This window comes from Mycteria americana, chromosome 22 (genome assembly GCF_035582795.1).
Source record: "Mycteria americana isolate JAX WOST 10 ecotype Jacksonville Zoo and Gardens chromosome 22, USCA_MyAme_1.0, whole genome shotgun sequence".
Taxonomy (NCBI): domain Eukaryota; kingdom Metazoa; phylum Chordata; class Aves; order Ciconiiformes; family Ciconiidae; genus Mycteria; species Mycteria americana.
In genome coordinates this window covers 1,648,803-1,676,318 of record NC_134386.1, presented here as the reverse complement: position 1 = coordinate 1,676,318, position 27,516 = coordinate 1,648,803, and the positions used below count along the sequence as shown (strand labels likewise).

General features: G+C 48.4%; 1 protein-coding gene across 3 annotated transcripts in view; it reads left to right on the top strand.

Moving 5' to 3' along the window:
• Window positions 1-24,424, top strand: part of CDK12 (cyclin dependent kinase 12) — a 30,368-nt gene extending 5,944 nt beyond the window's left edge. Inside the window, exons 2-14 of one of the 3 annotated variants that reach the window (XM_075523295.1) lie at window positions 1,731-2,615; window positions 6,619-6,795; window positions 8,364-8,503; window positions 9,148-9,318; window positions 10,172-10,361; window positions 11,283-11,339; window positions 11,900-12,001; window positions 13,356-13,433; window positions 13,917-14,033; window positions 14,641-14,772; window positions 15,560-15,774; window positions 17,567-18,013; window positions 20,577-24,424. In XM_075523295.1, the coding sequence (XP_075379410.1) occupies window positions 1,731-2,615; window positions 6,619-6,795; window positions 8,364-8,503; window positions 9,148-9,318; window positions 10,172-10,361; window positions 11,283-11,339; window positions 11,900-12,001; window positions 13,356-13,433; window positions 13,917-14,033; window positions 14,641-14,772; window positions 15,560-15,774; window positions 17,567-18,013; window positions 20,577-21,235 (3,370 nt within the window). In that variant the 3' untranslated portion in view covers window positions 21,236-24,424. Of the gene's footprint in view, window positions 1-1,730; window positions 2,616-6,618; window positions 6,796-8,363; window positions 8,504-9,147; window positions 9,319-10,171; window positions 10,362-11,282; window positions 11,340-11,899; window positions 12,002-13,355; window positions 13,434-13,916; window positions 14,034-14,640; window positions 14,773-15,559; window positions 15,775-17,566; window positions 18,014-18,903; window positions 19,342-20,549 lie in introns of those variants that run through there. The other 2 variants (XM_075523293.1, XM_075523296.1) reach the window with 2 other exon arrangements.
• Window positions 24,425-27,516: the final 3,092 nt, after the last annotated feature.

The window sequence follows — 27,516 nt, the reverse complement described above, 5'->3', positions numbered from 1 at the left end:
CTTTGAGCATAGTGAAAACGTAATGGCTTTTTCAGCTCCTGGCAACTTTGCACTGGGATGTGGCAGGTGAACTGCTATCCAAATGGTAAACTGCGTCCCAGACCGTTAGTTCATTAAGCAAAAACCTTGGAAAAGGAGACGACCCTGAGGCAGCATTCCTGTTACAGAACAGTGTGTTGAAGAGGAAAATAGTTGAGTGACTTTAAATGACGCTTTTTTTTCCCTCCTTCTGGTTGTATATTTATTTTGTAAGTCTAAAGGTAAGGACTACCTACAGTCGTAGTGTTCTTTGACCACTGTTAGCACGAGGTTTGGGGTTGTGATTACTAGTGGGAGGGCAGAATGCTTGTGCTTGGAGTAGCAAGGGAGGAAGGTTCTGTTAAACTCCACGCCGCTATGCAGCGAGACCCTTCCCCTCCCGTGCAATCACAGCGGTGTCCATCCTTGAAGGTGCTGGTGGTGTCGAGCAAGGAACTTTGCATTAGTCTGTCTCAGTTCTCCAGTTTATTTCCCAAACATTTGTTGTCACAGGATAATATTGCATAGCACTATAAACAGTTTAGATCCTGTCATTAATTACGTTCCAAGTATGGTTACAAGCGAGCCAGCATCTACTATGTTTAAACCTGCTTGCTATTAGGTGTTTTTATGTTTTGAGAGAATTCTGTGTTTTCAAAACTGGATATGTTCTGAGTAATAAATCACAGAATAAAAATAAACTTTGAGCATAGGTTCTATTGAAGTATTCACAGGGTCCGATCTCAAAATTCCTTGCTTTCCTGTTGGCTCACACAGCTTCTAAACCCATCAGAGCCTACCATGTGTACAGTTAAAGTATGCTGTCTCATAGCCTGCAAAATCCCAGTTCCTCCTGAAGCGGAGGAAACAGTTCTGTCTTGTCACTAATTTTGATATGGACACTGGACGTACCAGTTTCCAGTTCCATTTTATTTTTTATCTTGTTTCCACATCCGTCTCCAGTGAGTTTGTGGTTACTGCTGTCCTCTGACTAGGTTCACTCCATGCTTGCGGTGCATACCCTGATGGGTTCCTGCCTTGCCCGTTGCTTGTATCACAACACAGATTTTCAGTGTGGCTTTTTATTTCTGCATATATACCTAATTTAGAGCCCATTTATTGTAGAGGAAGACTGAGACCCTCTGGACATACCTTAAACAGAATTAAAATGCCTGGTTTTTTTTTTTTTCTTCTCCTGAATCACAACATGCAAATTTGAGTTCTGATGATAGTAAAAGAACCAGGGGGAAAAATTAGCTTGAAGTGAGGTATTTCCTGAGGCAGCATTCCCATGAGGGCAGTCATATTTTATCCGTTGTTTCCTTTAAAGTTGTACATAATTACTGTGAAAGATTCATAAACTGCCAGCTCATCCTCTCGACTGAAGGCTTCTGTTTAGTGCGTGCATCTGTGATCTCGTCTTTACCTTGAGGCTTGTCCAATCTTCATCCTTCATTTCTGTCTTAACAGTATGATCATGAGGGTAGTCCTGACGTTGGAAGGCTGGATGATGACCTGAAACTTGTACTGCTTTAGTCAATAAACTCGTTTCAGTAGCTTTAGTTTCTCCTGACAGGTGTTATGGACTGTCTGAACTTAGTTGACAAATAATGGATTCAAATTGTTTTCAAAGAGAGCTATTGATGTTGGCGAGTAGCTCGGAGGCTGAGAGATGCTTCGTTTCATTTATCCTCTCCCTGTTCTCTCCACAGGAAGTCTGTGAAGTCCCGAAGCCGAAGTCCTGGGTACTCAAGACACTCATCATCTCACAGTAAAAAGCAGAGGTCTGGGTCACGCAGTCGCCATTCCAGTATATCACCGACAAGGCTACCGCTGAACTCCAGTCTGGGGGCAGAACTCAGCAGGAAGAAAAAGGAGCGGGCGGCAGCGGCAGCAGCTGCAGCCAAGGTGGATGGGAAGGAGGCAAAGGGCTCACCTGTTTTCCTGTCTAAAAAGGAGAACAGCTTAGCTGAACTTAAGGAGTCTGGAACAGAATCTAAAAAGGTCATCAAAACTGTTAAATCTGAAAAATCATCCTCAGATACAGAATTAGTGAATTTACTGTATACGAATGCAGAGACTAAAGCCCCTGCAGAGACAACAAAAATCAAGGCAGAGGAGAACTCTGAGAGGAGACATCCTGTTCCAGTTAGAGATTCAAAACAGACGGGAACAAAAGACTTGAAGCCTGTAGCAGTGGTAGAGGACCTCCTATCTCCAAAAGAGACAGACGCAGCAGAGAAGGAGATTCCACCCCCACTACCCTCAATAAAATCACCTCCTCCACCTCTGCCGACAACCACACCACCACCTCCAACTCCGCCGTTGCCGCCTTTGCCTCCATCACCTGCTGTTCCACCTTTGCCACCATCCCAACTAACTCCCGTTCAGGTCCCTACTTCAGCCCCAACGTCTTTGCCATCTTCTTCCCACCCAAGGACGTCTACTTTATCCTCTCAGGTGAACTCTCAGTCCTCTGTCCAAGTCGCTACAAAAACACAAGTGTCTGTGACGGCTGCTGTCCCGCACCTGAAAACTTCAACGTTGCCTCCGCTTCCGCTCCCCCCTATTTTAGTTGGGGAAGATGACTTGGATAGGTAAGGTCACACAAGAGCATCCTGTTTGCATTTAAAAGCAAAATGTTGAAATAAACAGATTCTTTTGGTTAGTTTGAGAGTTGCTAGCTTATCCTGCAGAGTGCACTGAGGACTATGCCGCTGGGATAAATGCATTATTGCACGGCCGTTCCTGGTTTTGGCCTTGTCAGGTTTATGTGGAGGGTTTGATGATCCTGTGCAGGTAGTTACATCTTATCTCCTTGAGACAGAGAGGTTTGGCTGCTGCTTTAATGCTGGTTAGTAAAGGTTTCACATCGCTCTTTGTTTGTATTTATTACAGTAATGAAACATGGATCTGGAATTATGCACCCCTTTGCATTGCAGCCATTTGCACAGGCTTATTTTGCAATTGTTTTTTTGTTTAATTCCTCCAAAACCTGTACTTAAGTAACAGAGAAGAGCTTAACAATTCTAATACAAGAACACAAACCAGAGCTATTTCTGCTCCAGATTCATCGAACATGCAGGCTATGCCCATGCATTGGTAAAAAATGGCATTGGTTTAACTTAAGTATTGTTTTAATTATTGAATAATTAACACAATCCTTATTGCTTAAGAAGTAGGTATTGTTTGTTTGAAAAAGAGTTTAAAAATGAAAGAGTGAAACTGCACCTGCTTCAACTTTCTGTTTCCTATAATTTCTAATCAAAACATGCAGACTTAATTCTGTCCTGTAATTGTAGCTCTCACTGCTCTGGGTCTTGGCTGGTGGTGGTCTTGGCTTCTAATATGAACTTGTCTGAAAAACGTTACGGTGGGGGGGAAGAAGAGAAAGGAACAGAATATCCAAAATGGAGGTGGAGAAGAAGAAAAACAATTTTTTTTCCCCTTTGTAGCTGTTAGTATGTTGTAGTGCTGTTAACGTAAGGTCATCACTGATATTTTTTTTTTTTCTACTTGATCTGCTTAGCCTGTAGTTCCCTAACAACTTCTGTATCTTTCCAACCATCGCTAAAGATGGACTAGGTATCTCATTGGTTGGTAAAGCATGTTTTTAATGAATAGTGTCTTACATGATAGTTATGACGTGATATAATTACCCTGTGGTTGAAGTGAACGCAGTATGTTACATATTCTGATTCATTTAATTGATTTTCATGGTTTGTCCTGGTATCGATGTAAATTAGGGTAAAGTTGTCACTGCAATCAACATAAAAGTTAGGCTTATGCATGTTTATGTTGCCCTTCCTAAGCTGCGTAATGTTGTTCAGCAAATATCTGTTTAGTTTAAGTGTATCTGTGATGAGCAGTAGCTTTTAACAGATTGCAGATTTTTCCCAACTCAAATGCCAGTCTAAGCAAGATTCTGCCACTGTGTTCCCTGATTTCCAAACACAGAAATTATCCTGCAAAGACTGTGTTTTATTTTTTTAGCCACTCACACCTAGAGCTCTTTTTTACCAGCCAGGTGTGGCTTAGTTTTGTAAAAGTGTGTTTTATCTCTATCACTATGAGCTTAGGAGTGTGGGCGATAATACAGCTGGTTGCTAAGCTTAGTAAATGGATTTACAGTGACTTTTTCCCAATGAGAGGACAGGAAATCCCACTTCATTTTGCTGAGTCTAGTGGCAGTTGCACGTGGCACTGACTGTGTACAGAAGCTCACTCTTAATCAACGGCCTTCATATTTGTGAACAAAACTTTTCTTAGACTTTTGTTTTCATATGCTGAGACTGGGAGAACGCTCCAGCGCTGAGACCATGATAAGCATAGGATTTGGAAACATGCTTTGAAGTGTCCAAGTACAAAACACACCTCCTTCAATTGGAGACTCTTTAACCTTTCTTGATGCCTGCCGAGCTCTCAAGACTTATCATCTGTCTGTAGTGCTTTTAGATTTCAAGGCAGTCAAGGTGCACCGTGGGTCGCTTCACCTAGCAGGAGGTGTAGCAGGCGGAGGGGAAAAGCTGTTTAGAAGCAAGTGGTACAAACTCCGTACGTGTTTGATGTTGCACTCAGAAATTGCATAGCTCGCACGGGTTCCTGGCAATATCTGGTTGACTGTTCACAGCACTAACATAGTTAAAAATACAGACCTGGCTGATGGCGTTCCTGCTATTTTAGGGGAGGGGAAGAAGGGAGGTAGCTTCTACGAGTCTTTGTTAGGCAGTTGGCGTTCACACTTTGTCATTTTTTCTGCTTGGGCAACACTGAAGGGTCTGTTCAGCTTTCTCACTTTGAAAGAAATGCCTGGTGAAATGTCCAAATGTTCTGGGGGTAATTAAACTTACAGTAACCGTCTAGTAGCACTAGTGCTGATATGCAAATAGATGAACTAAGCTGCACGTAACTAAGCACAGATAACAGTGTGTCAGCAAGAAAATGGTAGCTGTTTGGTGAGAGGGAGAGAAAGGACCTCCTGGAAGGCTGGGCACCTGCGGGTTAAACCCACAAACACACCTTCGCCCTTCCCAAGAAGTCTTGCAAAGAAGTTGGCTTTTGATGTGTGTCTGGAAAAAGGCTGAATCTTTTTGACAGGGTCAAAGGGCCCAGGCTTAGCATCTGCTATTAGATATTTAAATACCATCAGGAACAAATGAATTGCCAATTAGAAGTGGATTAAACACGAAGTCAAATAAACAACTGCTTTTTTGTTACTGTGAATGTTCAATCTGTAAGAACTGGACATGACATCAGTGCTTCAAATACACATAACGAAAGCCATAAAGAAAGCAAAACCTAGTTGATCTGCTCTGTTGGAACAAAGTCTCTTGCCTCCTACATGCGGCTGTAGGCCCTGGCTGTCTAGATCCCGCTTTGAAGAACCTCTTCTGAGGCTTAACGTGGATTCTGCCTTGGTGAAGTGAGCCGGCTGGGTATCATTCCGCACATTAAGAATTTGCAGTTAATGGGGGGAGAGCTTCAGCCCGTGCAGCTCTCCTGCTTCTGGTATTTCTAGGATATGTACTGCTGGTAATAGTGCCCGTCAGTGAATGCTTTCCTCCAGAGGTCTAGGCTGGCGTGACGTGTGATTAGTTCTGCAGCTGCGTGGTGACTTCTTAGCAGTGGGATAAGATTGCTCTCCCATCTTTTACAGAAGATGTCAGAGCTCAGTGCCAGAATAATATCCTTCTTCATCTTGCTTGTTTCTTAACTATATTTCACAAGAGATTTTTCGTGCAGATTAGGCAGTGTCTAATAAAATAATTGGGAAAATGACCTACTTCCATCAGTTCGTTTGTGCGGAGTTCTCTGTGCTGAAGCGTTAGACCTGGTGATGCTGACAAGCAGCAAACCTCCTGCTGGCTGCCCTAAAGGTGAACCTTGGAAGGTTGTTCGTATCTCTTAATCTTTGTCTTTTTGCGGTGAAGCGGAGATTTGCGTGGAGCAAAATTCCTGACTATTCAGACCTAGGAATTCTCCCTGCTGCATACATGGGAGAGAAATTAGGTTCTGCCTCTTGCCAGTCTAAACCAAGCTTCGGATGCCATTGGTAACTTGTTGTTTGTTTTTTTTTTTTTTTTAAGAGTGAATATTGCTGAGAAACCAAAAGTTGGCAAGCTAGAGCTACATTTCAGTCCTTGCTAAGAAGTTAAGATACTTATGTAGAGAGATTTAATTCTGGGTTTGTACTTCTAGTGGTCCTTAACAAGTCATGCATTTAATTTCATTATGATAAATGGACTAAATAGAGGAAGTAAGGGTCGGAAAGTGGGTGCTGGCTGATAACCTGAACTGTCTTACAGGAAACTCAGAATAACTACTTATTTGTGCAAATTGAGCAAGTTCTAGTTGCAGAGAGCTGTGTGTTTATTTGAAGACAGTGCATTCAAACCTAACGCTTTTCTCTCCTGATGTATTATCACTGTAAAATTTAAGTCTGTTTTGGTTTATACTTGGCTATGCTAATTTTGGCACTTAAACTTGGGCTCCTAACTTTATGCTCTTAAATAGAGAGCTGTTGTCCTACAGTAGGCTTTTTTGTTTGTTAATTGGCTGTTAAGTCTGACTTTTGTATTGTATTAACTTTTCGGAGTTTAGTCCAAAAGAGATTCTTCCTCCAAAACCTGTGAAGAAAGATAGAGAGCAGAGACCACGACACTTACTCACGGACCTCCCGCTCCCTCCAGAGCTCCCTGGAGGGGATCCATCTCCTCCTGACTCCCCGGAACCAAAGGCAGCCACACCACCTCAGCAACCGTTCAAAAAGAGACCAAAGTAAGACTGGCTTTCTTTCTTTTTTTTTTTTTTCCCCCCCAGCTTTTTTGAGTTGTTAGGATTTCTGTTTCTTCACACAGAAGTCAGTCTAGGTTTCCAAAGCTTTAAGTTTCAGCGTACACTGCAGCACTCCTGGAAGAGCTGACTGCATGCCCTATGCTCTGTATGGAGACGGCGCTGTTGAAAGTGCAGTCATTTTTGAAATAGAATCTGGCAGCTGCTTTGCCAGCTCTCAGCAGCCTCCCTGCCATTTACTGGATGGGGAGAACACTTAATGTGCACTTACTTACAAATCTTTAGCCAGGTTTAGTTCAGTTTTATAAATTCTTTAGTCCCCAGACTCATTTGAGTGCTGTCTTTATTGAGGGAAGTGAAATGTGGAGAAACTGAGTTCATATTTCTGGTTTTTCTTATGGTATATTAGCTGTTTCCTGCGGGGTCTTTCATATTTGGACCACTCCCAGTTGAAGGCCACCTGCCCCATCTCTTTGAGAATTAACAGTACAGCAGTTTGGGAAGAAGAGGAGGTTGTGTAAATTGTGCACCAAATGGACACTACGGTTCAGGCGTTGTACTGAAGATGTGACTGATTCTGTTGTCTTCTCTTTGACCCTTTCAGTGGTAGAAATTGCTGGAGTGTGTCATTCAGTCTCCAGCCCCATCTACCCTGAAAGCTCTCTCAACTTTTGATTTAGCCCATAGCTTGCAGGCCGAAGGAACCTCCTGATGAGTATCCCTATATAAAGCTCATGGTGCTTCTAGGAATTGGTTATTCCGAATAGGAGATACACACCTTTTCTTCATGCATGATTGAAGTGTTAGTCATGTTGCATGATATATACAACTTCCTGATAACAAAATTTATGTAATTGTCAAGGAAGCAAGCTCCCTTGGTGTTTTGTGCACAGAGTGCTAGCTGCACTTTGTTTTAAATACAAATCAAATGCCCAGTGTTTCTGCAAAAGATTCCAAACACCGATTTTTGTCCTACTGTAGCATAATTCTTTGGTATTTTTTAGATAAAGATAGTGGTTTGGTTCTCCTTCAAGCTACTCTCAGTTAAAAGTATATAATGAGATCTTTGTAGAAATCTGTGTAGCTAACTGCGTGCCGCAGATAGGCTGTAGCAAAATGGTTCTGCTACCTCAGTCTGTAGAATTGAGGTGGCATAAGATCCATTTTGCTTGTCTTCCCCACCCTTTGCACTCCTTATTTCCCCAGGAGGAACAATGTATTGCTCGTTAGCTGTACGCAGCTGATAAACGCATAACTGAAGTGAAAAGATCTGATAGTGAGAGTGTTCTGGCTGGCGCGCTTTAGTATCTGAATTAAATAGAAGGATAATATTCCTGTACAGCAGTGCCTGTATCTGGAGTAGTTGAGATTATATAGCATAATTCATTAAACTCTACTGAATGCTCAGTTGCTAGGAGTGTAAAGACAGGGTGCCTCACCTTTGCTTTTTGTTTTTAGGCTACAGCTTAAAACAGTCAAATGGGCATTTGTTTGTGGGATGGCGGGTGAGGTGGAGCACTCGGGTGTGTAACAGGTCCTCTTCCCTCTTTCAGAATCTGTTGTCCTCGGTATGGGGAAAGGAGACAAACAGAAAGTGACTGGGGGAAGCGTTGCGTGGACAAGTTTGATATCATTGGGATTATTGGAGAAGGGACGTATGGGCAGGTGTACAAAGCCAAGGACAAGGATACAGGTAAGGATGCCCAGTGGCTTCAGATTGACTCCACTTCTTTAAGGCCTTGTTACTGTGGCTGTGCTTAAAACCCATTCTAGCGTTAGCGGTGTTGCCAGTTAATGACGAATACCTGTAGAACCAGAAATGGCTCCAGTCCTGGAATAAGCATTTACATCAGATGTTTTCAAAATGGGCAAAAGAACAGAAACTCTGAAGTCCTGTTAGTTAGTGCGAGTTAGTGCCCAGCTGCCCTCTCTGCTTGTGGAATCGTGTGCCCTGTGTATACAATTTGGTAGGTATAGCTATGGCAGCCATAGGTGCCAGCTGAACCCCTGCTTTTTAAACGTGCCTTTGTCAGACTTTATTGTAGCAGAGCTTGGGAAAAGGACTGGAATGGTTTCCAGGGTAAATTGAAGTTCACCTGTGTGACTTTCCTCTGAAGCAGATTAGGAGGAGCGCTGGTGTCATCTGTCTTGAGTTGTTGGTGTAACTTCTGACAGAGCAACGCAACAAAAATTAGTAGGGTGGTAGGTAGAGCTGGCTCTGCTGTTTCTTGGTGGATGTTGGCTGTGCTCATAGCTACTTTCAACTTCCCCCTGGAAACCCACAGAGTTGTTAGCAGTCATGTGTGCAGAGGCCTTGACGCTGGCTTGTTCTGGTAGGTGAATTGGTGGCTCTCAAGAAGGTGCGACTGGACAATGAAAAGGAAGGCTTCCCCATCACAGCCATCCGTGAGATCAAAATCCTTCGGCAGCTGATCCACCGCAGTGTTGTTAACATGAAGGAAATTGTCACGGACAAACAAGATGCACTGGATTTCAAGAAGGACAAAGGTAATATTTGCTGCAGGGTGTGGTTTCGATTAGCCGAAGAGGTGATGCAACTCCATTTGTTTATTCTTAGTGTAAAACTAAAAGTCTAAACTCCAGTGTAGATTTTTTTTTTTTGCATTCCTCCTCAATACATAGTTCCAGCAAGTTTGGCACCTGGATTTGGCCTTACATCAAAGGATAGATTCCAGTTAAAATGAGTTGTCGCACTGCAGAGCAGAGGTAGACACGGGCTTAAAAGGATACATTGCATTCCTGTAGAGTCACAAAAGCGCAGTCTTAAAAAAAAAAAAAAAAAAAAAAAAAAAAAAAAGCCTTTCCAGGGTCACTTTTAACACTGATTAGTAGCAATGAACTTACTAATAGTGTGAAAAGTTTTCTGTCCTCTGTCACTGTGGAAGAAGGGTGTCCTAGCATCCCACTAGCTTTTGTTTGGGGCCTTCTCTTCCATGAGAGAGAAGGGAACAACACAAACAGTGTTGCAGTAGTCTTTTCAACAAACTAGCTTGAAAGAAAAAACAAAACAGATAGGTAAACGTGACCAGGATTTCAAAGGAATTTATTTGGGGCATATTTTGATTTTGGATGTCAACTTGATGCATTAGAGGGGCTACTTAGTTGTTTTGGGGGGATTTTTTCTCCCCTTGAGGAGAAAATATCTTCTAGGATGCCCAGTAAGCCCTAAATATCACAAGACTGTGTTAAAGGAAATGCCAACAGAACACACTCAACAGTGCACAGAAAATAATATTTCAACAATTGAATCTACTTTCATTCCTCCTTTTTCTTTGTCTCTCTTGTCTCAAATAATTTCTCTCTCTCTCTTTTTTTTTTTTTTTTTTTTTTTTAATACCAGGTGCCTTTTACCTTGTGTTTGAGTACATGGACCATGACCTAATGGGGCTGCTAGAATCTGGCTTGGTACATTTCTCAGAGGACCATATCAAGTCTTTCATGAAACAGTTAATGGAGGGTCTGGATTATTGTCACAAAAAGAATTTCCTTCATCGAGATATTAAGTGCTCCAACATCTTATTGAACAACAGGTAACCTGGCAGTAGATACAGTTCTGTCCAAGCTTTTCCCTGTGCTCTCCCTGGGTTCAGCTGAGAGCACGCAGTCGTCTTCACCTCGGGTATGCTTAGGAACAGGAGGTGTTGATCCGCTGTAGGAATACAACCCTGCAGGTTTCCACCAGTGGTGTGACGGATGGTTGTAATTAAGCAGTGGCTTTCCTGGGTGCTGCTGCTGGCTGAGAACACAGCTGGGCTGCGGGGTCACCAAGCAAGGGTGAACAACCCTAACAACCTTCTACTTAACTTGCTGTTGGTAGCAGCCTCTCCACGTGAGGCCCTCTGCTCACCGTTTTGCAGCTCCTTAGAGTTAACTTTCTTCCATGTTGACCTGAAGTAGATGGGTCTCTGTGTACACTTGGTCTCCATGGTATTTTGGCAAAAATACTGTTTATTGGAAGTGCTTGTATGCAGAGAAACCGTGGAGGGTTAAGGTAGGAAGTAGCAGTTCTCCAGAAATGTGCTCTCTTCTCTAGATAGCAATGTTTGGCAGTAACGTAGTTCATCACAGAATACATAACAATTACTCACTTGCTGTTAATTCTCAAGTCTTCATCTGGATGCTCGTAAGAAAACTTTGAGCCTGTGAGAATAATACTGTGCATAATTGCATCCACGTGCCTGGGTATCCCTCTAAAAAATTTCTCTGGGACATTGGTGTGTTGGGAAGGGTTTGTGATAGAGATGAGACTGAATTATTGCCTTCTTTTTTTTCATTTCTTTGAAGCATTAAATAGGGTTTGAAAAATTAAGGCTGGCATATCCAAAAGTAATTACTGCAAACATTGCTTTGTTAGGCCTTTCTACTACATGGGGGGATTTCCTTACCTTTTACTGCTTGCAGCATGTGAGCCCAGCTGTGATTCAAACCAGTGACTGTTTTTTGTCTTTCAGTGGGCAAATCAAACTTGCAGATTTTGGACTCGCCCGACTCTACAGCTCGGAGGAGAGGTGAGGCCTAGCAGGGTGGAGGAAGGGGGAAATGGTTTTCATAGGTGGGATGAGCTCCACATAGTCCCTTCACTTGGAAGTCCTGGCATTGCCTGAGGAATGATTTCCAGTATGGTGTAAGTGCTATAATGCAGCTCCAGCTGTCAGAAGAAATACACTCCTGGCTGGTATTAATAGTCTTTCATTAGACAAACTAGCCAATAAGGAACCAAAACATCTTCTCTGCTTGCCATGGACCTGCCATGGACCACGTTTTGCTCTGAGATCAGTTGAGATCAGTCACTATTCAGTCATGGCAGCTTGCTGCTGTCTGTTGCCGGTCAGGATTTTTCAGTCTTGGGTACCTACAACTTACTGTCTTGTGCACACGGGCAGGCCTGTAAAATCTGTGATATCTCATCAGCTTTATTTAGCTCAGGCAGGTGCTATGGAAGTCTAGACACTTGAAAGCCCACTGTTGCTACTTGCATGTCTAACTCTGCAGTTTGGAAGTAATAATTACAGTTTGTAAGGGTTTTGTGGTTCTTGTCATCAGTTTATATTTGTACCTTGCATTCCAGCCGTCCATACACAAATAAAGTCATTACATTATGGTATCGACCTCCAGAATTGCTGCTAGGTGAGGAGCGTTACACACCAGCCATAGATGTGTGGAGCTGTGGGTAAGTGCCTGGTTTGTACCTTTTTGTCCTGTTTGGGCTGCGGACATTGGCCCGTGAATAGTTCTAATGGAAGGTAGTCTTTGATTTGTGCTAATTTCTGAAACTGCATCTGTTCCAACTAGGCAAAGTGTGTTGTGATAGTGTAGGGACACTTTCAAAATTCTGTGCTTTGAGGAAATAGGTGTGTGTCACCTAACTAAAGCTGTAGCATTTAGTAAAAACTCCTAGAATGCGGCTTTTCTTGGTATTGACATGTGAGAGCGTAAAAGGTATCTATTCTCGCTATTTAAAAACCAAACGACCAACCTTTGATAATGAGGTACCAGGAAGATCAGAAGGGGTGACAAGCTTACTCTGTGCTGGTCATAGCTTCACTGTATGGTTTTAATGACCTGATAGAGAGTTTTTCCGTAACCTCTTCACATTGCTCTGTTTGTCACCTATTTTTTTCAGCTAAATCTAGGAAGCGTTTTAAAGTAGAGATTTTGGGTTTCTAGTAGTGTAGGGAGCCTCGTGAACAGGAGGAGTCTGGGCAGTTCAGCCACAAAGATGGAACATTTTCCAAGTGATTCAGAACCAGAGACTCAGATTCAGCATTCAGAAGTGGTGCTGGATTTCCTGAAGTGCGTACTTCCCATTGTGATACTCGCAGGTAAATTTTCCGCAGAGCTTAGTACACAAATGACAAAGGTTTGTAAAAGTCAGACCCAGATAATTACTTCTGGAAACTCCAGCCGTGAGGTCCAGTTGCTGTTCAGTGTCCTCTGCCAAATGAGTGGGGTTAGCCCAGCTCCAGCAGACAGGTGCCTGTATCGGACCGCAGCTATATTTGGCACTGATTGTCATTCCTGTCAGAAGGCTTAAGGGTAGATGTTAAGGACTGAATGAGTCAGAGTTGTCTGCTCCCTCCTTCCCTTCTTTCCCTTCCAGCTGTACAAATGTTGTGTGTGCGTACAAGGCGATATCCTGCGCTTGGCAGTGACAAACAGTACGCTACTGGCAGCTGAGGATAATTCGGGCCAGCAGATATCCCCCAAATTGTGACAGTAAAGTTGAAAAGATAAATGGGCTGAATCTGTTTTTCTTGTCATGCTGTTGACACATCCTCCTTTCCCTGCAAAGAGTTAAAGCGTGAAGCCTGTGACATGCTAACCAGCCTACTAGTGAATGTTATTTCCCAGCTGCGTAGAATTGGTGACTCTGTACACATAGGTTAGTTTGTCAGTTCTCAACTACAAGCCCTGATGCAAATAACTCTCCTCAGGCAAACCTGCTTCTGAACAGAAATGCTGCAGTGTTCAAACGATCATCCCAAGGGTTTGCTGTCATGACCTCTTGCTTTTCCTCTTTCCAGCTGTATCCTCGGGGAACTGTTTACAAAGAAGCCTATTTTTCAAGCCAATCTGGAACTGGCTCAGCTTGAATTAATCAGGTAAAGCATTGCACATGCATGCCTATGAGAAGAGGTACTGCAGAAACTGCTCATGCACACAGTCTCTGTGTTATAAGAGCCCTATTTCTCTAACCTGCCTGAAAAATAGGACCAGCAAATGGCTGTAACTGCAAATGTGAATAGTTAGGCATTTAGGTGTCCGTGTCTACCATCAGGTGTGTGGCTGCTAATGTATGCACCCTCAGTAAACTTTGCTGTTGTTAGCTGAGTGCAAAAATCATGAACCTAAATTACATCTCACACTGAAAATTCATTGTGTTGGATGGTTTATAAACTCAAGGTAAGCATTTTTCCTCTTCCTGATAACCCTCAGATCAAAAAGGAGGTATTGAAGTGTGCCCAGACCTAGGTTATTGGTACAGTAAGTTGCTTAGAAAGGAAACGTTTTCACTCGGGTTGGTGACTCTTCTCCTCCTAGCTGCATTCCACCTGCTGATCGTACTCTGCTTTTCTGATTCTCAGCCGGCTCTGCGGGAGCCCCTGTCCAGCGGTGTGGCCAGATGTCATCAAATTGCCCTACTTCAACACTATGAAACCGAAGAAGCAATACCGAAGGCGCCTGCGTGAGGAGTTCTCCTTGTGAGTTTTGTTAGAAGAGAGGATAAGTGGCTGCGTGGGGGTTATGGCCTTCTGTTTCATTGTGTGACTCATCTGCTATCCTTTGGCTCTAGTCTACCTGGCAGGATGAAGCAGGGCTTTCCTTTCTTACCTTCTGCCTTTGGGCAGCCCGCCCCAGGAGGGCTTCTCCCATCTGGGGAAGGCTGGAATGGGGTCACTGTCCCCTTTCTAAATCTGCCACAGGTGCCTGACGGAGGGGTTCCCTGCCTCTGCACGCTTGTGACACTTCTAGCTAGGGTCTGCGCTGGAAAGCATGCTTGACAGCATGGCATTCTCACAGTGCTGAGGCTGTCTGACTTGAGACGTGCTCTCTGGGGGGAGAGTATAATTGTGTGATAATCTTGTGGGATTTGTAGCAGAGTTGCTCTTCATAAATGGTAAAAATTAGATTGGAAGTATCGCGTATCTGATGCCTGTTCTGTCGATGTCTTTGAGCTGCTGCATCACGTAGTAATAAATTTTGACTGCATGGATTTCTCTTAGGCCTGAGGTGTCTCTCTGAAAGTGGGCTTCTCCCCCTGTTCAGAACAACCCCTTAACTCGGCCATATTTCCAACTCTCTGCGCAGCATTCCTTCGTCTGCTCTCGACCTGCTGGACCACATGCTGACGCTAGACCCTGGCAAGCGCTGCACAGCAGAACAGGCCCTGCAGAGTGACTTCCTTAAGGATGTTGACCTCAGCAAAATGGCACCTCCAGAGTAAGTTCCAGCTGGCATCCTCCGCCGCAGTGGGCTCTGAGCTTTGGGAAGGAGCCACTGGCTTGGCCTTGTTTTTTTTCAGTCAGAATTAAGTTACGATTTCTGGGTTCTTTTCTCAACCCTGCCCTTGCGTTTTGTCATATGGCTGAGCAAATAGCTCTTCCTGTGCTGTTGGTTTTTTGCCTGATAACAGGCTGCTTTTTTTATAAAGCTCAGTTTAATGCTTGTAAGGTGATCTAAAACTCTGTTGGAAGATGTGCAAGAGTAGCATGTAGCATATCCCTGTCCCCTGTGCCATGGAGGACTGGCCAGGCCTCGTTTATGCTGCTTGTTAATTGACTAGAAGAGTGGCTGTTGAGCAGTGTCACACTGCAGCTCTTTTCTCCTGCTCCAATCAAGCAGACTATAAAACTCCACTCTAGCTGCTTTGTGTGCAAGTATGGCAGTAGCTTTCGAGATTCCTGTTTCCTTCAGAGTTACTAAAGGCAGCTGCTTTCTTAAAGCCACCAGACTCTCAAAGCTTGGCAAACTTGCACTCACTGGGGCTTGTGTGCATTGTAGCTAACCCAGTCCATTCAGGGGTGAGATGCCAGTGCAAATTAAATGATTCACATGCAGTTATGCTGCCTTTCCTGGTTCTAGGACTTGCCCCTTCTTGGTTTAATAGTATGGTTGCAGTCAGAGGAATATCTGTGCTTCTCTTATGGCACTAATAACTTTCTGTGGTCTTTGAGGATTAAATGGGTTTTCTTGCCATGTTTCTTAACTACTAAGTGTTCTCTTCCAGCCTTCCCCACTGGCAGGATTGCCACGAGCTGTGGAGCAAGAAACGCCGACGGCAGCGGCAAAGCGGGATTGCAGTGGAGGAGCCACCATTATCAAAAGTTTCTCGGAAAGAAACTACCTCTGTTACAAGCACAGACACTGTCAAAAACAACAGCAGTCCTGTGCACCCACAGCCTGCCCAGCTCAAAACAGAGCCTGGTGCTGGAGATGCAGTAGGTCAGTGCCCAGCCTGGTCTGTAAAAGGCTCCTCCTGATATGTTACCTCTCTGGTCTGGGTGTGGGAGGCTTATGTCTATTTTCAAGCCAGTCTGGTTCTTTCACCTCTATTTCTACAGAAAGAGCATTCCAGACTCTTCCTATCCTGATTTTTTTCTTTTTTTTTTCTTTCTCTGCTGTGTTCTGCTATTGGCTGCAGAACATTCTGGCTGGTCTTCAGAAGTCACTCACTGATGAGCTGACTGTGAATTTGTTCTATGAGTTATATTATTGGTTCTGAAACAAGCTTTCACAGAGAATAATGGAAGGAGTCATTGAGTCACTTAAGCCAGCAAAGTAACAGATAATAGGCTGGAAGGTACAGCCATGTGAAGGGTGTGCATATGAGCTGAAGTTTGATCTTGTTGATCAAATCATATAAAGATTAGGCATAACAGGCTAGTGGCTGGTGAGCAAAAGTGTACGTTATTGCACTTTGCTTGGCGCGGAAAAGATCACTTGGTCATAAAGACTTGCAGGACCAGGACTTGTGCACTGTTTCCAAAACTGTGACCAACCTCCCTGTGTCTAGAAAATAGTTGGAGGGGAGATATTTTGATTCCTGGGAATGTAGAGATACACAAAGCTGCCCAGACCATGCTGATTGTTCTGTAGAAGCCTTATAAAAACCCAGATATGCGCTAAAGCTTCCTTTGTGTCAAATGTTGTACTGACAAGTAACAAGGAAGACAGTTCTTGCTCCAGGGAATGCACAATCCATGTGTTCAATGAAACATGGCAGATGGACAAAAGGTGGCGGTTGGATTAACAAACAGCCGAGAAAAGTGAGTGTCATGTTCTTAGTTGCCTACCAGCAAGAGAAGCTTAATTTTAAGCTTCTAAAACTAAAGTTTGCACCCTTCTTCCCAAAAAGTTTGACTTACGAAGTCAGTGTCAGTGTGAAGGGACACCCTTGTCACTTGTCACTCAGGAGGCTCTGCTCCAGCATGGTGCAAAGGGAGGTGATGCCACTCCAGGGTTGTATTTTAGACTAACCTGGATACTTGCAGGTCAGGACAGAGTCCTCTCTGATCCCAGGCCAGCTTTCAGCAAGGAATTGCCTTCTGCTTGACCTAATTTCTTCTGCTGCGTCAGTGGAACACACCCTTCCTCCATCCCAAACAGCAGCTTAGCTCCATCCCGGGAAACCTGCTTTCCAGTGCAGGAAGGAGTGCTTTTGATCCGCAGAGTGCTGCAGAGACCTTGGGAGGGGCTGAGCTGCTGTCAGACTTGCTGCTCTGATTACCACTGAAGTGGGCTAAGGGTTTCCAAATCTTCATCACGCCTCCTCAGATTTGCTGCCGTAACTGGTGGTGTAGTTGCTCACCAGTCTGATTCTTGGGGTGCCCTCGGTTAGCTAACCGAGGAATGGGGAGGTTTGGCCCAACTCGGCTGATTTTAAGCAGCAGCCGTGTGTGCAGGTATGTTGGTAGATTTGAGGGGGCAGTGACGAAGCTTCCCGTGGCTAACAGAGCAGTACCCAGCTGTAGCCTTGGGTGAGTGCAGTGTGTGCGCAGTACCACGGGGTGCTGCTGCAGTGCTGTTCAGAGCTGATCGCAGTCTGGAGGGGGCAAGCCGATGGTGGAAATCTGAGCAAACTGTCCTGGAATCCTCCTCCTGGAGCCTCCGTGCCTTCCCCCTATCCGGGAACGCGGAGAAGAGGTGTTCGTTGGTATGTGCGGTGTCACGATTACAAACCGATGTGATGTAGCTCTGCCTAACCTTCCTGTCATGCTTCTTGTGTTTCCTGCAGGCCTTGGAGAAATCACCCAGCAGCTGAATCAGAGCGAACTAGCTGTTTTACTGAACTTGCTGCAGAGCCAGACTGATCTGAGTGTCCCACAGATGGCCCAGCTGTTGAATGTACACTCTAACCCAGAGATGCAGCAACAGCTGGAGGCTCTCAACCAGTCCATCAACGCTCTGACAGAAGCCACAACGCAGCAGCACGAGTCTCAGGCAGCAGCAGCAGAGGAAGCCATAGAAGAGCCACCCGCAGAGGCCCAGCTACCAGAGGAGCAGGCGACTCCAGAAACAGCCAGCGCTCAGGGAGATATGCAGAACGTGCTGGCCGTTCTGCTGAGTCAGCTGATGAAGAGCCAGGAGCCTGTTATAACCCTGGAGGAGAGCAACGGGGAGAAGAGCAGTGAGCAACGGGGGCCAAGGAAAACCCCTACAATGCATCCGGAGGAAAGTACAGGTAAATAATCACAACCATTGCTTGCGCATCTTGGATGCCACGCACTTGTTTGAACAATTAAAGTATTCCATGAGTGCCTCTAGTTTAACCATGCCCAGGAGGAACCGAGACAAATTTAGGTGTTGTGACAGAGGGAGGCAGGGGGTGTGGATGGGAGGAGGAAAGGTGCTGGATGCTAAAATGTGGTCGAGTCTCAGATGTCAAGACTGAGAGAGACACTGACCCACTCCCTGCGGTAAGTGCTGGACTGCTCAGGAGGTTTTAAGAACTGCAAAAAGCCAAAACACAAAAATACTTACTGCTGTGCTTCACATCTGCAAAGCATATAAAATCTATTAGTGCTCCACTGTGAATGGGTCAGTGAAGATTAAAGGTTTTGGGTTTTCCCCAAAAATGAAAGGGAAACTTGGAGGGTCAGTTCTTCCTCTAATACCCCTAGTAATCAGTTTACCCGTTCAGGTAGTTTTTTTGCACAGGACGTTGAATCTCTGCAGATTTTCCCATCTTACCGTTTGTCCCAACTCTCTCTTTCACCATTCCCTTCCAGCCCGCTCAAAAAAAAAAAAAAAAAAAAAAGTGTGCAGAGATGATTTTAAAGAATGTGAGAACCGAAATACTGGAGAGTGCTGGAAGGGAGGGATAGTGGCAGTTGTGTACATAAGAAACTTGTGCATCCAGCTTCGGTGTGCCTGCTTATACGTAGAGTTGACTTTTATGAGTCCTGAAATTCAGTGACTTGTGAAGTTGAGCCAAACAGCTGGTTCTTGTAGAGCAAGTACGAGGCATGTTTAAAAGACCTGATTGTATCAGTGAACTCTTGGATTTCCTTTTCAAAGGTGAGTGTAAATGTCTCCATGTCTTTTGTTTCTGTTGATTTTTTGAATTATTAGCAACATCCTGTGACGACCTCACCAAATTCTAGAAGCGCCTCCTGAGTATGTCTCAGACTCTCCAGGGAGCCTCTTTTGGCCCGATACACAACTCCTCTGCAATGTAGCTGAACGTGCTGTGTTCTCGTGCCTTCAACACACCCGCCCACCACAAGCCAGTTGTGATCGTGCTTTTTTTTTTCTTTTTTTTTTTTTTTGCCCTAGTACTGGAAGATAACTAGGTTATTGTAGAGCAGATTCAATCAAATAACATTGTTCTCTGTTTATAATTATTTTAAATGATATGCTGTCCCCAAATCAGCTTGGCTTTAAAATTACCTGAAGATTGTTTTCTGGATTTAAATACAATCTAGTTTTAAAGTGGACTGACTGATATGGGTGGAGGGGTGGTCCTGGAAGACTACTGGTTTTCACAATAAAGTTTGACCTTTTTAATAACCAGTTTTGCACATGATTTGAGGATCTGATTCAAACAAGGTGTTCGTGGCCTCTTACGTCATCGCCAGTAATAACTTTAATCACCGTGTAGCTGATCCTTTTGTCGATGAACGAGATCGAGTCAGTTCAGTTGTGTTGCTCTGCAGGAGTCAGGACTGGTTTTGCGGGCGAAGTCGGCACGCGAGGCACCGGGAGCAGATCGTGGCCTTCGGGAAGCTGCGTCCTGCCCTCCGCAGTGTCACCTCTAGCCGTGGCACTGCCTTAGCAGGGGCAGGGCCAGAGCTCTGCTCTCGCCTTTCCCACCGCCTAACCAGGCTGCTTTGTTCTTCCTGCTGCCTCAAAAGCAGTAATACAAAGTAGTAAGAGCGTGGGGGGGGGGGGGGGGGTGTGCAAAGGGTGCTTTTGTTCTTGCTAGGAGGGGTCCTTTTGAAACAGAAATCCTTGTGACTTTAGGTCTGATTTCGGGGGGGGGGGGGGGGGGGGGGGCTGGGGGAGAAGGGATGGGGGGGCAAAACTACTTCCTCATGCTCCAGGGCAGTCTGTGTGGTGTATGCGAATATTTGTGGCTTGAGATTGGTTTGGACTGTTCCCTGGAAGTGTACTTTGTAAAAAGGTCATAAACCAGGCAAAGCAGGGCTCTGGTAAGAAGCAAAGAGGGCGTACCCGCTCCCTTCAGTCTGTCGCGGGTGCAGTCAGGATCTGGTATGTGTGGGTTTGGGGTTGGGTTTTGGTTTTGTGGTTTTTCTAACCCGATACATCAGGGCCACGCTCCATCAGTATGCAGCCACCCGGCTGCCGGCGAGCCTGGTACCGGCGCAGTAAGGCACGGCGTCCCTCTGCAGCGGGAGACCCCGCTTTCGGGGAACACGTGCTGTCGTGTGGCTCCACATCTGTCTCCTGCTCGGCGTTAGCCTTTGATCCGAGAGCAGGAATTCCCTCCACGGGTGCCCATGTGTTAGGACAGCTGTTGCCAACTAGTTGGGAGCATGGGGGACGGGGCGAGTACGGGGAAAACGTTAATGAACATGTGCATTGATCTTGCAACGAATGCCAGCTTTTAAAACTCTCCGCCTCTTTTCCAGTGCATCCTAGAGAGTGGACTGTCTCGGTAGGCTGTTTGGTTTTTTTTTTTTTTCTCGTATAAATGTATTTATATCTGTTCGCGTGATGTTTTAAGATGGTGTTTAAAAGAAGTAACCCTTCCACAGCATGTCCTCCTCGCATTCTCCCACCAGAGAAGAGACCCCCCGAGCCCCCCGGACCGCCGCCACCACCTCTGTCTGAAGGTGATCTCTCCAGCGCAGCCCAAGAGTTGAACCCGGCCGTGACGGCTGCGCTGCTGCAGCTCTTTTCCCAGCAAGAAGCGGAGTCGCTCGGCCACGCGACGCACGAACACCAAGCCTCGAGAGCCGCGGACTACGGCAGGTCCCACTCCTCCAGGACTTACAGCGCCGAGGGCTCAGAGGGGGGATTTGGTGCCGAGGAGCTGAATTCGGGCCAGACGCTACTAGAACCCTCTGCCCAGCCTCTGGGGAAAAGCAGGACCTTCTTGGGCTCCGTGAGCCACCTTGGGGAGACGAGCAATTACCAGGGCACAGGATCTGTCCAGTTTCCAGGGGACCAGGACCTCCGCTTCGCCAGAGTCCCCGTCGCCATACACTCGGTTGGGCAATCTTTTACGAAAGCTGAGGGGAGCAACAACACGCTGGTACATCCAGAGGCCAAAATTCAAAACTACGGCGAGCTGGGACCGGGGAGCGCCGGTTCCAGTGGGGCAGGAACAGGTCACAGCTGGGGTGCCCCAACCCAGGCGACTTCTTCTTACGGGAAGGCGTACCGTGGGCCTGGCAGAGTGCCTCCGCGGGGGGGACGGGGGAGAGGGGTTCCTTACTGAGAGATGCGCCTTTCGTGCCGGTCCTCCCCTCCCTCGCCTCTCCACCTTTAGCGACATGACTTTTTTGCCAGAGCAAGGTCTTGTCCGCATTTCAGCTGCTGCAAAGCTCCCTGTTGTATTCCTTGCTAGGCTGCCGGCGGGCACCCCGTGACTTACTGTAGGGTCCCCACTCGCTGGCCAAAACCTCTCGCGCTTGGTTAGTGACAAAAAAAAAAAAAGAAAAAAAAAAAAAAAAAAGAAAAAACCACCACCACCCCACCGCAAATGGCGGTGAGCTTTCTGCCCTGAGCCAGCAGAGCGGGGGGGGGGAATTGTTTAAAAATAAGGAATGAAACAAACCCAACCATGTGGGAAGAAGGAAAGTTTAAAAAAAAAAAAAAAGAAGTTTTCACAAATTGGGCACCGGTGCTTCTCGGTGGGGGAAGCGCCGGGCAGTGTTCAGGTAGGGCTGAGGGAGAGTCTGGTTCCCAAAGCAATTTTTGGGGTTTTTTCCCAATCCCCTTTAAAAAATAATTAAAAAAAAAAAAAAAAAAAAGAAATAGGAATATATTGATGCAGAGGCGCCTGGATCAGTTGTCCTGGCTGTGGAGACCCAGGATGTGGCACTGGCTTGTACTCAATTTCTCCGACATCGCTTTCTCTCCATACGGCGTCCGGCCGTCCCTCTGCTCCGGCTCCGCTCCGTGCCGAGGCTGAGCCCTGCCTGGGCGGCTCCGGGTCCAGGTCCTGTCTCATTTGACGGTAGCCTTAGTAAATTGGCTCTTGTGAAGGGTCTCTTTGGGTTTTGTATCTCTCCTGCCATAACTTTGCAGTGGGAATCGTCTTTTTTTTTTTTCTTTCTTTCTTTTTTTTTCTTTTAAGAGCCGAAGAGAACACCTCACTTAAAGATACGTATTTCTTTGTAATTCGTAACTTCCAAAACACTTCAAGAATTAAAGAAAAAAGGAAAAAAAAAAAGAAAAAACCCAACTTCTGGTGGGTTTGCCACCAGGTAGGAGTGTCTTTTGTACCCGGCATCCTTCTGGGCTGGTGTTGCGTGTCCTGACAGGGGTCGGTCGGGCTCCCCGGGCAGCATCTCAGTACTTCGAGGCTTACCAGGTGTTAATGTATCATTTCTATAAGCATATATATTTTTGTTGTTGTCAAGGAAGTATTTACGATGAATTTTCTCCTCCTGCAGAAAGTTGCGATGTTGTCCATTTCAATGAGACTTAAACAAAAGAGATGAATAAAACAAAGGTACATATTTATGAGCTTTTTTTTCTGAGTAGGCCTTTCCTGTGGAAAACACATGGTTCTTCTTTTAATTTGAGAGACGACAGTGTTCTGAAGTGTTAAACGGGTGGGAGTCCGGGGGGCCGAGAGACCTTCTTGCTACTAACAGGATTTGATTTCATTTCTTTTTATACAGAGAGATAAATTTAAAAAAAAAAAAAAGAAAAGAAAAGAAATGCACCTGAATAGGTGGTGCTTCTCTAATTGGGGAAAACCTGCCTTACACAGCCAGAGCCGTGGCTGTACCCAGCAGCTTTGCCGCAGGAGGAAGGAGGGGAGAGAACATATATATATATATATATATATATGTATGTATTTATACACCCTGGTGGTAACGTGCAAGGCCCCTGCGTGAGCAGGGAGCAGTGCCTCTCGTAGTCAGCACCGAGGAGCGAGACCCTTTGCAAAATTCCAAGTGTAAATTTGTTGGGTTTTGGGTTTGTGGGGTTTTTTTTTTTTTTTTTAATTGCCAGTTCATGCCTGATGTGCAGAAAACAAAAAGAGAAGTTCTGTAAGACGCAGAGTGCACTAAATAAACCAGTCACCTCTTGAGGGTTCTTTTTTTTTTTTTTTTTAAATTTCTATTTTTTTTTTTTCTTTCCACCATGCAGCTGCCAGCTCTGGGCCGTGGTGGAGCTTTTGTTGTTGTTGTTCTGGCTTTTCTTCCTGAGCCCATCCAATTTGGAAGGAAAAGTCGTGTTCCGTGCTGAATCCTCTTAGGGAGCCGATGCTTATTATTGTCTTTCCAAATTGGCGAAGCCCCAGAAAAGCCTGCCGAGGAGCGAGCGGTCCTTAAACCAGCGCCGCAAACCTCCCCTTCCCGCGGGCTCTGCCTGCTCCTCGCTCGTGTCCCCCCGGCTTTGGGGTCCCCGTCGTAGGCGCGGTTTAGGGTGGCCTGTCCCAGCTTTTGCAAAAGCCGGTGCGCCCGTCGGCGCCGTGCCGGTGCGGCCGGGTCCCCGCCAGCCCCGCGGGGCTGTGGGTCTCTCCGGAGCAGCCGGCACCCCCGGGACGCTTCTCTGGCACCGGTTCGTTTTGCAGCAGGGGCTGAAAAAGGTGCTGAGGACCTCGGAGGTGTGAGGGTGACTGCGAGGGTGGGCTCCTGTCCCCCTGTCCCACCTCAAGCAAAGGACAGACATCCCAGACTTCTGTCCCTTGCTCTGGGGCTCGGGGTGGCTGATGGCATCTGCCGTCTGTCCCCGGGGGGCCAGGCCGTGCCGGGAGGTGCCTCTGGGCTCCTGCAGAAGGTGGTTTTTCACCGATCCCTCGTCCGAGCCCGCTGACCACCCGGGGAGGTTTGGGCAGAGCTGTGGCGCTGGCAGGGGCCACTGCTCCATCTCCAGTCGCTTTTCTTAACTGGTCCCAGCAAGAGGCTTTCAATCCCTGCAAGGGCGAAGGGAGCACGTAGGGGCCGGGGGGGGACCAGCCTGCCCAGGACACGGCCCCTGGTCGCAGGGCTGGGGGCTGTGGGGCCGCTCGCATCCCCCCAGCCCTCCCAGCAGCTCTTCTTTCCTTTTTATTTTTTTTTAATTTTTTTTTTTTAAGGGTCTCTGTACAAAGAAGACAAAAGGATTTACTGGGGGGGGGGGGAAATGTATGCGTTAAAAGGATTTAAAATGTGGTGCAGGTTACAGACAAGTCATTAGATGGCAATTCGCCCCTCCTTTCTTCCTCCACACGGATCATTTTTGGGTTTAATGCCAATGTCTAACACGCTGTAGCCAGTTACCCAGCAGAGAAGCGTCTGGTAAGACTCTTACTGTACCTCTCCCGAGTTTCGTTTTGAGACTGAGCGCGCCTTTTTTTGGTTGTACCTTTGTCTCTGTACAGATATTTTGTAATATATTAAATTTTTTCTTTTCAGTTTATAAAAATGGAAAGTGGAGATTGGAAAATTAAATATTTCCTGTTACTGTATTGCCTTTTGCTCCATTGCACTGAATTATTGCGCTGCTTGCTGTAGCCTTTGCAAATTACACGGTAACCGTGTTTCCCTTTAAAAGCCTTTTTTTCCCCTCGTCCTGCCCTCCCCGGTGCCGTAGCTTGGTGCGTGGCGGTGCCGGTAAGCGAGCTCGGCACCGGTGCCGGGACTTGGCATCGCCAGCCCTCCGCCCTGCCAGGCTGCAACCGTCCGTAAGCCCCCAAATTCGACTCCGCTCGCCGAGAGCCGCAGGGCCGAGCCCTTGTTGGCCCCTCGGGTGCCACCCAGCTCCCCGGTGCCGCAGCTCCCATGGGTGTTGGTGTCCGGCTGGGTGGGCGACGCCAGAGCTGGAGCCACGGGGGCTGCTTCGGTTTCGGTGGGAGTAGGAAGGATAAAAGCTGGAGCTGAAGCGAAGCCAGGAGAGGGGACGGTGCCGCGGGGGTCGGAAAGGGAGGAGATGCCGTTAAGGTTTGTCTCCAAACCTGCTCCTGGCAGCCCCTTGGGCTCCGGGGAGGTCCCCGGGGTGCCTCGGGGGCCAGATTCTGCTCCAGCCCTGAGCCGCGAGGGCACGGGGCGGGAGCAGAGGGTCTGTGTCCTCCGTCCACCTCCCTTCCTCGGGTGTTTCTCCACGCTGGTCCCAGCTCCAGCCCGGCTCCTAGGAGCCCTCGTGCTGGGGCTCCGGGGCTGGGGCAGACGTGGAGGGTGCAGGCGGTGGCCGGTCCTGCTCCAGGGGCTCCCTTTGCTCCCGGCAGCGGCTTCCTTCTCCTCGGCGGAGGCTCGGCCGGAGCCTCGCTCGCTTCTTTTAGTGACCCTGCCAGAGGCGGTCGGGCAGGGCCGGGGGGCAGCTACGGCGGTGGGAGAGCAGAGAGCCCGCCGGGCGAGGGGCGACGATGGGGTGCTGGTATGGCCCGGCACGGCATGCGGGGGTCTGCCGTTCTCAGGCCGGGGGTCCCCGCGTGATGGGGTTCCCCACGCCGTGGCCGTGCCTCCCTCTCGGCAGAGCCCGGCCGTCGTCTCCCGTTCCAGCCCCGGCTTTCTCGCTCTCCTTTCGCCTGGTTTAGCATCCCTGCCGCTGACACGTCTTAAAATATATCCCTGTGCAGATGGTGGGGGGGGCGGAGGCGGCCTCGACGCCGGGTGCTTTACTCTGCCTTTGAAAGCAGGAGCGAGCCTGCGAGCAGCCCAACCCGGCCGCCCGGCCGCCCTCCTCCTGATTTATTAGCGGGGCAGCTGGGAGCCGTGCAGTCGGCTGGGTACCTAATCCATCCTCCCGGTCCCTGCCCGGGGCGGGAGGTGGCCGGGCTGCTCCGCTCGGCTGCAGGGCATCGCCCTGGCACGGCAGAAGGGACCCAGCCCAGGCACGACGCCGGCCTGGGCTCCGCCGCGTCCCACCTTCCCGCCACGGGCAGACAAAGCCCCTGGGCGGCCGCGGCCGTCCCCGCGCAGCCCCCGCTCCCGCGGCATCCCGCTCGCCCCGTCCCAAGGTGACCAGGGTGTTTTATTCTATTTAATTTATTTTTGCATTGAACTTCCCCGGCAGCAGCTGCCGTGCCAAATGGCTGGGGGCTGCGTGGCGCTCGCGGAGCCGGCGCTGTAAATCTCCGGCGTTCGCCTCTTCTTCCCCGTTGGGTTACGCTCGGCGGAGCCGCGGCTCTCCCGGCTGCTCGGTCCCACCGTTCCTCGCTCATCGTGGTGCCGTCGCCCGGCCCAAGGCGTGGGATCCAGCGCGGCCCTCCTTGCCCCTGCATCGCCGCGGTCCTCGTGCGGGCAGCTCTCCTGCTCATCCCGGCACGGCGGTCGTGGTGGTTGCGTGGTCGGGTTCCACGGGTGCTCATGGGCGGTGGCTGCAGGGGTGTCCCGGCACCCCGGCCGTGGCCCTCGGCAGCGCGGTGAGTCCGGTGCGTGCTCGGTGCTTCTCCAGGCGCGGTGGTGGAAAATGGGCTGGCAAGGGCTCCCGGAGGAGGAGGAGGAGGAGCAGAGGCCTTCCCACGAAGGCTGCGGGAGCTCGGCGCTGCCGGCCACCGTGGGGCAGCCGGATTCGGCCACGGTGCTGCCCACCCGGGCAGCCACCCTCTCCCGCCGGACTCTCCACCCGGAGCAGCCGTCGCACCGCCCCGTCGCTCCACGGATCCAGGCGGTGGGATGAGCCGGATCCGAGCCCGGTGAAAGCCAGAGAGCGTCTCTGCGGCGCGGCTCGGCTCTGCGTTGCCGTTCGGTGACCCGAGGCATCGGTGGCTCTTTGCAGATGAAAGCGAGCGCGCCGGCCGCTCTCCTTCCCCCCGTGCCTCAGTTTCCCCACCTGCAAAAGCAGCTTCTTGCTACCGCTGCGTAACCCGCCGCGGACTCATCCCGTGCGTGTGAGCCTGCAGACGGGTGTACGTCTGCACGCCCGCTCACGCATGTGCCCGCGCCCCAGGTGTGCGCACACGCGTGTTCACGCGTGTGCACGCACCTGGGGCGCGGGCACATGCGTGTTCACGCGTGTCCGTGTATGCCAGTCACCAGGTGTCGCTCTCGGCACGGCCACCGCCTCCCACCGCGTCCCCATCCTCCTCTCCGGCTATATTTGTCCTTCCAGCTGCTCCGGCTGTCGGCATTAAAGGTTTTTCTTGCAATTTAGACGTTTCCTTCCAAAAAAACCCCTTCGCACCTTTCCTTGGCATTTGGGGGGGGCGGAGGGGGGGGGAGAAGAATAAAAGGATTGAAAAAGAAGCGGGGGAGAGGGGATAAAACCACCAAAAAAGCGTGGAGGTGTTGGAGGCCGGGGATGGAGGATGGAGGCGGGTGTCGGGGTTGGTTTTTGGGGGCGAAGGATGGGCACGTGAGCCCCGGTGCTTTCCATCCCATGGGACCCGGCGTTTTCCATCCCGTGGGACCGGGGTGCCGCGCCGGGAACGTGTTTCGAGGGCAGCGGTGGCGTTTCAGATGGCGTCACCGGGCCGTGCCCCCCGTGCCCTTTGCGGTGGCACGTGGATGGGGGGGGGCGGTTGCCGGGCATGGGTGGGGCAGGGGTTGGGGTCCTGCCCTGTCCCCGCTCCTGGGGGGACAGCGGCGGGGTGACGTGGTACCCTGTGCCACGGGGCCGCCA